At 44.5% G+C, this 9,268-nt stretch overlaps 1 protein-coding gene across 1 annotated transcript; it reads left to right on the top strand.

Moving 5' to 3' along the window:
* Positions 1–7,589: 7,589 nt before the first annotated feature.
* On the top strand, positions 7,590–8,603 carry LOC133037886 (uncharacterized). Its single transcript, XM_061115645.1, has 3 exons — positions 7,590–7,854; positions 8,098–8,213; positions 8,586–8,603. Exons 1-3 carry the CDS (start codon positions 7,590–7,592, stop codon positions 8,601–8,603), a joined length of 399 nt encoding a protein of 132 aa, XP_060971628.1.
* Positions 8,604–9,268: the final 665 nt, after the last annotated feature.

Genomic DNA, 9,268 nt, shown 5'->3' with positions numbered 1-9,268 from the left:
AAGCTGGTCAATGCTAGGAAGAGGAAAGCTGTCTTTGGGACAGGCTTTGTTCAGATCTGTAAAGTCAACGCATGTGCGCCATGAGCCATTAGGCTTTGGCACGAGTACTGGGTTAGCTAACCAGTCGGGGTAAAATGACTCCCGTATAAAGCCGCAGGCAAGGAGGCGGTCAACTTCTTCTTTCAGCGCTTGGTACCTCGCGGGGTCCATTTTGCGGCGCTTTTGTCGGACACCTCGCACTTCGGGGTCAATGTTCAAGCGATGACACATGACCTGTGGAGATATCCCGACCATATCTGAATGTTTCCAGGCAAAAATATCAAGATTTTGTTTTAGAAAAGTCGTTAATTGTTCTCGCAACTGTATGTTTAATCTAGAACCAATCTTTTAAAACCTTGTTATTAACTATAGGATCTATTGGTACCTCGATTGTATCTTCCGCGGCTTGGGCTGCGGCGGTGTGATCAAGGATTCTTGGATCCAAGTCTGGTTTGTCCACGTGCGGTACCTCGTCGATCCTGAGGATCTCCTGGCGAGGTGGTGGTGCATCCAAAAGGTGGATAACGTTCACTGTCCTTTTTTCTGCGAGTTTGACAGCTGCATTATAACATTCTCGAGAGTCAGATTGGACTCCCCTCACCGATCCTACTCCAGAGGGAGTGGGGAACTTCATCGTTAGATGATAGATCGAGGTTATGATCTTCATCTCCTTCAGAATTGGTCGACCAATCACGGCGTTATACGCTGAGTATTGGTCGATTACTGCGAAGTCGGCCATCGACTTGGCAGTTATCGGGGCAGTTCCCAAAGTGATTGGGAGTTTGATCATTCCTTTGATTGCTATGACATCTCCCGAGAAGCCATAGATGCTTGATGTCATAGGTCGCAAATCTTTTTCTTGCAATCCCATTTGCTTGAAGGCTTGGAAATTCAGTAAATTCACCGAACTCCCATTGTCGACCAATATGCGATGGACATTGTCTCCACCAATATTGGCGACTATCACCAGTGCGTCAGAGTGCGGGTGGTGGACCCATCTCGCATCGCTCTCCATAAAGACGATGTCCTCGCATTCTTTCTTGAAGAGCTTCTCTGGCCGTTCACCAAGATTGTTCACATTGGTTAACGGCCTCTCCTTGGCTTCTCTAGCATACCTTTCTTGTGATTTGCGAGAGTCGCCTGCGATATGCGGTCCTCCGATTATGGTTAAGATATTGCGAGGCGTTCTCGAGCCACTCGCGTTCTGGCTATCTCCTTTGCCATCCGCTTGGGGATGTCCCTCCTCGCTTCTCTTATACTTGTTGAACTTCCCTCTTCTGATCAGTTCCTCTATCTCGTCCTGCAAGACCCAACACTCAAGGGTAGTGTGACCGATGTCTTTGTGGTACTTACAGAATTTTTTGGGATCTCTTCGGTCGCGATTTCCCCTGATGGGGGGCGGCTTCTTGAAGACACCATCCCTTTCCTCAATCGCATAGATATGGTCTCGAGGTACGGCCAGTTCGGTATAATTGACGAAGCGAGGTCCCCCCTTCCTTTTCGGCGAGGACTCCTTCTTTAGGGGTGACTTAGCCAACTTCGGGCTTCGCGGTCTGCGCGGGCTGCGTCTTCTTGGGCTTCGGCCCCTAGAATTCTTCCCTCGCGGACTGCGAGAGCGCGACCGCGGTATGGGTGATCGTCGTTTGTTCTTGCCCTTCTCTAACTCTGCCAGAGAATTCTCGATTCTCTTGTGAGGTTCGGCCATGGCGAAGAACTCTATCAAGGATTCCGGCCTTCGGGCCTGTAGCTCCTTCCAGAAGTCGGTTCTTGGCAAGATACCTATAATTAACATGCAAACAAGCGAAGACTCGGGGGCCTTCTCGACCTTTGTTACTTCGGCGTTAAAACGCTTGAAATAATCTTGTAAAGACTCACCAGGCTCTTGTTTGATGTTGGCCAAAGTCGTATAGGGTGGCCTATACGTCATTGTGGCCTGGAAATGTGTGAGGAATAAGTCGACGAAGTTTTCCCACGTCGATATCGATGCCTCTGGTAATTGGGTGAACCAATCATGGGCATTCTCCTCGAGTGTTGCCGCAAGAATGCGACACTTCGCAAGTTGCGGTACCTGGTCCACTTCCATTATAGTATTAAACTTTTCTAAGTAATCTAACGGGTTAGAAGTACCTTTATATTTGAGGGATTCGGATAAACGAAACCCTTTTGGAAGTTGGGCCTGCCGCACTTCTGCGGTAAAAGGCGAAGTGCCATGCAGCTTGTATATGGGCTTACGCTGCTGCTCGAGCATCTTCAAAGCTTGCAGAAGCATGCTTTGATCGATTCCTCCTGTCGCAGGGGTTGGAGTCGCTGCGACTGCGGGGCTCGCAACTACTGCGGCAAGGTTCGAGGGGATATTAATCCCAGTGGTCGCGATCGGCGCGATAGGCGGGTTGTTAACTGTATTGACACCCTGATCGCCCGTATGGGGATCATGGAGCGTCTCAGTGTTATGTGGGCCGCGGGAGCGTGCCCTAAAAACTGCGTCGAGGTGATCACGCAGATCACCTCGGTGTACACGATAACGTCCTCCCTGCTGTGTCTGTACAGAGCCTGACCTCGTATACCTGCTCGGAGTGCGGCCATGCGAGGATGAAGAGGCCGATTCTGCGTCGTTATCTCGAGATGGACGACTGCGAGGGTTGCGGCGCTCAGGATCCTCGTCGATTTGTGCGCTCTGGTTAGGAAACCTTGCAGATTGATCTCTTGACGTCGGGTGATTCAAGTCCAGAACTTCAGGGTCAGTTCTTCGTTCCCTGCGTACACGGTTAGTTTGACGTCTGGAAACTGTTACCTGGGGGTTTTCGTTGCGAATGGCAGGAACTCGAGGAGGGCGTCGAGCTCGACTCTGTCCATCCACCTCGGCTTGTAGTGCTTGCAGTTGATCCTGAATTGCAGCATATTGATCGGTCGTGAGCTGGACCATTCCTTCAGACACTACCGCCGGGGTGACGGGGGGAAAATGCATGGTTGCTGGTGGTGTGGATGTGTCTCCGACTTGAGGGCCAGTCATTTCTGGGAATAGGTTGAGAGGTCTGATGTTGCTCCTCCCTACTCCGCCATTGATGACGTCTACAGGTGGCACTCCAGCTCCAGGCAATGGTACGCTCATCATTCCAACATTGATGGATCCGTTGTTAGCTCCGTTAACGTGATTTCCAGCCATGATGAATGGTGTTCTTTGAAGTGAATGAAATCTTTCAGTCGAATTCCCACAGACGGCGCCAAATGTTGTCGAGTGAATTTCGCAACACCAAAAAGTACTATTTAATTGATATAAAAGATAATTTTTAGGGGAATGACAAGTGCGAGTATTCAACCTAGAATGGCGAGTACTCGACTGGGAATGCAAGAACAAGCAACAAGGCTGGAAAAAGTAAACAAGACAATGAATTATAGTGGTTCAGTCAGATTTCGATCTGCTTAGTCCACTGTAGCAAAGGATTCGTAGGTCCATTTTCATGGTGGATCACCCCTTTATATACAAAGTAGGTGTCCAATCGATTACATGAGGATCACATTCATTGTTAATCCATTATTTACACATTGAATTGCAATAACTAAACTCAAACAACGTTAACATTAATAAATGTGTGACAGTTACTAAGTTCATCAACGTATGCGTCTTCCGCATCTGCGGGTTGACCGTTCATGTTCCGTTTGTTGAGCTCGCAGGATCGCCAGTACGTTTGGAACGTCTGCGTCCTTAGGTAATCGCCCCTTGTAGACGTCGCATGTTGGAGCTAGTAAAGTCTGGACATGCGAATTTATATTGGTCTGTCAGGGCTATTGGGTCGTTGGGACCAAATCTGCATCATAGGGAGTTGGTCTCCATACTTGTCGCGGAGATATAGAGGGGACACTCGCACATGTTCTGACATATGCGAGTTGGATCTACCCTGCATGATGAGAATTACGGTTACGCGGTGCGACTTAAGTCACACTTACAGTATCTCGCTGGTTTTATCCTGAGCGAGGTCTAAACTTCGAGAAGTCTCTCACGGACATTCAGCCTTCATTGGAAATCTGAATACACGTGTCCTTTAAAGAGGAGTCTGGTCTCGAGTTTCTAAGTGAGAGAAATCTCACTATAACATGGAGGAAGTCATCACTTTTCGGAGTGTCAAGCAAATGTGGATGATTTGCCAATGGATGAAGCTAAAGCCATTGGGAATTTTTCACAGAACAACAACAACAACAATTATGGGTTCAACCAGGGTAACAACCGAAGAAACAGTGGGTTCTATCAGCAACGAAATCAGAACCAACAGTTTAATCAGCAACAAGCCTCTGGTGGAAATTCTAGTTTGCAAACAGATTTACTGCTTCAATTTATGACTGAAACTAGATCTTCAATTAAAGACCTGCAGACTCAGATGGGCCAGCTAGCAACTCAGGTAACAACCCGTCCTCAAGGAAATTTGCCTAGCACAACTGAAGTCAATCCCAAAGAAAACTGCAAAGCAATTACCCTGAGGAGCGGTAAGAAGTATGATGGGCCTGAGTTACCACAACCAGTTGAGGTAGATGAAGAAATAAATGCTCAACCCGTGCAAACACCAACACCAACAGCAGAGAAGGCTATTGAAAGCCCAACACTACCACAACAGTCTCCACCTATTAGCATTGATCATCATGTGAAAATACCCTATCCTCAGAGGCTCAGAAAGTCAAGCTTAGACAAGCAGTTCACCAAGTTTCTAGAAGTCTTCAAAAGACTTCACATTAACATTCCTTTTGCTGAAGCTCTAGAGCAGATGCCAAGTTATGTGAAGTTTATGAAGGAAATTTTGTCAAAGAAGAGGAAGATGGAGGATTATGAGACAGTGGCTCTAACTGAAGAGTGCAGCGCTATTCTACAGAAGAAACTCCCTCCAAAACTCAGAGATCCGGGGAGCTTCACTATTCCTTGTACTATTGGAAAAATTGAAGGAATAAATGCACTATGTGATTTGGGAGCCAGTATAAACTTAATGCCTTTGTCAGTGTTTAAAAGACTGCAGCTGGGTGAAGCAAAGCCAACCACGGTAACTCTTCAATTGGCGGATCGATCACTAGCTCATCCTAGAGGAGTCATTGAGGATGTGTTAGTAAAAGTTGACAAGTTCATCTTTCCAGCTGACTTCATTAATCTGGATATGGAAGAAGACAACAATGTTCCTATCATCCTGGGGAGACCCTTCTTGGCAACAGGGAAAGCACTAATTGATGTTCAGAAGGGAGAGTTAAAGCTGAGGGTACAAGGAGATGAAGTTGTATTTAATGTGCTCAAAGCAATGACCTACCTTACGGCTAGTGACAACTGTTTTGCAATTGATGTGGTGGACCAGTTGGTGGAGACAAAGACACATATTGAAGATCCTCTTAATCTGACTTTGGTACAAGGGGAGGTGGTGGAACAAGACGGTAAGGAAGCTTATGAGTATGCTATGTGGCTCGACTCTTATGGACCGCTGAATAGAAAATACTATGAAGAGTTAGGAGTCATACCAACAAAGCCTACCCCATCTACTGAAAAGCCTCCTCAACTAGAGTTAAAAGTCCTACCGGACCATCTCAGGTATGAATATTTGGGAGAAAATAAGACACTTCCTGTTATTGTGGCATCCTCCCTATCTTCTGTAGAGACAAACAAGCTATTGCGGGTTCTAAGGAAGCATACGAAAGCCATTGGATGGACTTTAGCAGATATTAAAGGCATCAGCCCTTCAACTGTAATGCACAGAATCTTAATGGAGGAAGGAGTGAAGCCTACCATTGATGCACAACGAAGATTAAATCCACCAATGAAGGAGGTTGTCAGAAAAGAAGTCTTAAAGTGGTTAGATGCCGGGGTAGCGTATCCTATTTCAGATAGTAAATGGGTAAGTCTAGTCCAAGTTGTTCCAAAGAAAGGAGGGATGACGGTGGTGAAGAATGAAAAGAATAAACTCATCCCAACCAGAACTGTCACAGGATGGAGAATTTGCATTGACTAAACTCAACAAGGCCACAAGAAAAGATCACTTTCCACTCCCATTCATTGATCAGATGTTAGACAAGTTGGCAGGTCAAGAGTACTATTGTTTCCTTGATGGGTACTCAGGGTATCGCCAAATAGCTATAGCACCGAAAGATCAAGAGAAAACAACATTCACATGTCCATATGGTACTTTTACTTTTCGACGAATGCCATTTGGGCTGTGTAATGCTCCAGCAACATTTCAGAGGTGTATGATGGCCATATTTTCAGATCTAATAGATGCATCGAGGTGTTCATGGATGATTTTTCAGTGTTTGGTTCATCGTTTGACCAATGTTTAAGCAACTTGGAATTGGTTTTAACAAGGTGTGAAGATTCTAATTTGGTGTTGAACTGGGAAAAATGCCATTTCATGGTTACGGAAGGAATAGTGCTGGGACACAAAATTTCGAAAGAAGGTATTGAGGTTGACAGAGCCAAAGTATCTACAATTGAGAACTTGCCTCCCCTAGTTTCAGTTAAGGGAGTTCGAAGCTTTTTGGGTCATGCCGGGTTCTATAGAAGATTTATCAAAGACTTCTCCAAAGTTGCCAAACCGCTATCCAATCTTCTCGCTAGTGGAGTACCTTTTGAATTTGGGAAAGATTGTCTTGAAGCATTCCAGATTCTCAAGGATAAGTTAATCTCAGCACCGATCGTGACTACACCAAACTGGGAATTACCTTTTGAAATCATGTGCGATGCAAGTGATTATGCGATTGGAGCAGTTTTGGGACAACGCGTTGACAAGGTATTCAGAACCATTTACTATGCAAGCAAAACCTTGAATGATGCCCAACTGAATTACGCTACTACAGAAAAAGAGATGCTGGCTATAGTGTTTGCATGTGACAAATTTCGACCCTACTTGATTGGCAATAAGGTGATAGTGTATACAGATCATTCAACAATCAAATACTTGATAACTAAGAAGGATGCCAAACCACGACTAATTCGATGGGTTCTTCTTTTGCAAGAATTTGATCTAGACATAAAAGATAAGAAGGGTACTGAGAATCTGGTGGCAGATCACTTGTCAAGACTAGAGCTGGAAGAAAGTCAGAATACGAAAGAGGTACAAATAAATGAACAATTTCCCGATGAACAACTCTTTAGTGTGAGGGAAAGTCTAATGGTACCATGGTATGCTGATTATGTTAACTACTTGGCTGCCAATATCACTCCTCCTGAGCTATCTCGCCAACAACTAAAGAAATTCTTTTCTGAGATGAAACATTACTACTGGGAAGAGCCAATCCTCTACAAGCACTGTGCAGATCAGATAATAAGAAGGTGTGTGCCTGAAGAGGAGATGTACTCTATTCTTAATCACTGTTATGCTCTACCATGTGGGGGACACTTCAGTGGAACTAGAACAGCTGCCAAGGTGTTGCAAAGCGGATTCTTTTGGCCAACACTTTTCAAAGATGCTAGTACTTTTGTGAAGGCATGTGATCGTTGTCAGCGTACAGGAAACATCTCAAGGAGAAACGAAATGCCTTTGACAGGAATCTTGGAAGTAGAGTTGTTTGATGTATGGGGGATAGACTTTATGGGTCCTTTTCCTTCATCATTTAGCAATCTATACATTTTACTGGCTGTGGATTACATATCAAAATGGGTAGAAGCTGCAGCAACACCAGCTAATGATGGAAAAACAGTTCTTCGATTCCTTCAGAAAAATATATTCACGCGGTTTGGTACTCCCCGAGCAATCATAAGCGATGAAGGGAGTCACTTCTGCAACAAACAGTTCGAAGCTCTTCTTTCAAAATATGGTGTTCGTCATAGAACTGCCCTCCCCTATCATCCGCAAAGTAATGGCCAAGCTGAGATTTCTAACCGGGAAATAAAGATGATTCTGGAGAAAACGGTGCAGAGATCAAGGAAAGATTGGTCAAGAAAGTTGGATGACGCATTGTGGGCTTATAGAACAGCGTTCAAAACGCCAATCGGGATGTCACCATATCGGTTGGTATTTGGAAAGGCTTGTCATTTACCGGTGGAGTTAGAACACAAAGCTTATTGGGCAATGAAAACGCTGAACATGGATTTAAAAGCTGCTGGGCAGAAAAGACTATTACAGCTGGATGAGTTGGAGGAATTTCGAAACGAAGCTTATGAGAACGCTAAGATTTACAAGGAAAGAACTAAGAGGTGGCATGACCGAAATTTAGTCAGAAAGGAGTTTCAACCTGGGCAACAAGTTCTACTCTTCAACTCAAGACTAAAGTTGTTTCCTGGTAAATTAAAGTCAAGGTGGTCAGGGCCATTTACAGTGATCAAGGTGTTTCCTTATGGAGCGGTGGAACTAAAAGGTGAAGGCCCTAATACTTTCAAAGTGAATGGGCAGCGATTAAAGCTCTACTTGGGAGGTCAATTTGATCAAACCACGTCCGCCATGATTCTGGCGCCACTATGAAGATCTCGATCAACGTCTAGCTATGCGACGATAAAGTTAGCGCTAATTGGGAGGCAACCCAAGTGTTCTTTATGATTTAGTTGAACTCTTTTTAAGTTTTACTGTTATTTTTTTTCTTTTTTTCAGTTTGTCCAGCTTTGTTAAAAAAAAAAAAAAATTCCAGTGGCCGCGGCGATGGGATGTATGGCCGCGGCCATTTAAGCCTTACAGAGAGAAGAAAAATTTCACGAATTCTGGTCGCGGCGAGGGGACATACCGCCGCGGCCATTTAAGGCTTACAGAGAGAAGGTTATTTTCACGGATTTTGGCCGCGGCGAGGCTATATCTCGCCGCGGTGAGATTGGTCAGGTTTGTTTAAAAAGGGGCAAATCCCTAACATTTCAAAATCACACCTCATTCTCAATCATTCACCTCTCCACGCCGAAAACACCTTCTCCACCATATTTTCTTCATCTAATCCCATTCAAAACTCCATTCAATCAAATCTAACCATACACTTTCATCATCAATCATCATAAACCCTTATTTCTCTCATCAAACACTCATTCCCACTCAAAATCAACCCCAAATCCCTAAAACCTCACCCAAAAAATTTTCAAAACCCTTATTCAACTTTTTCTTTCTCAAGAACTTCAAGCTTTCAACAATGGAGGATGATTAAAGGAGAATGCTCATTGAGGTATTAATTCTAAGACTTCCAATCCAATTTTTATTGAAGAATTTGTGAATTGTTGGATAGTTTTGGATAATTTGTTGGATATTTGGGATTTTTGCTATATATATTGTTGAAAATTGTTTGTGTGAATAGA

This window comes from Cannabis sativa, chromosome 1, assembly GCF_029168945.1.
Source record: "Cannabis sativa cultivar Pink pepper isolate KNU-18-1 chromosome 1, ASM2916894v1, whole genome shotgun sequence".
Taxonomy (NCBI): domain Eukaryota; kingdom Viridiplantae; phylum Streptophyta; class Magnoliopsida; order Rosales; family Cannabaceae; genus Cannabis; species Cannabis sativa.
Note: the sequence above shows the minus strand (reverse complement) of the source record. Positions and strands in the feature narration are given on the sequence as shown.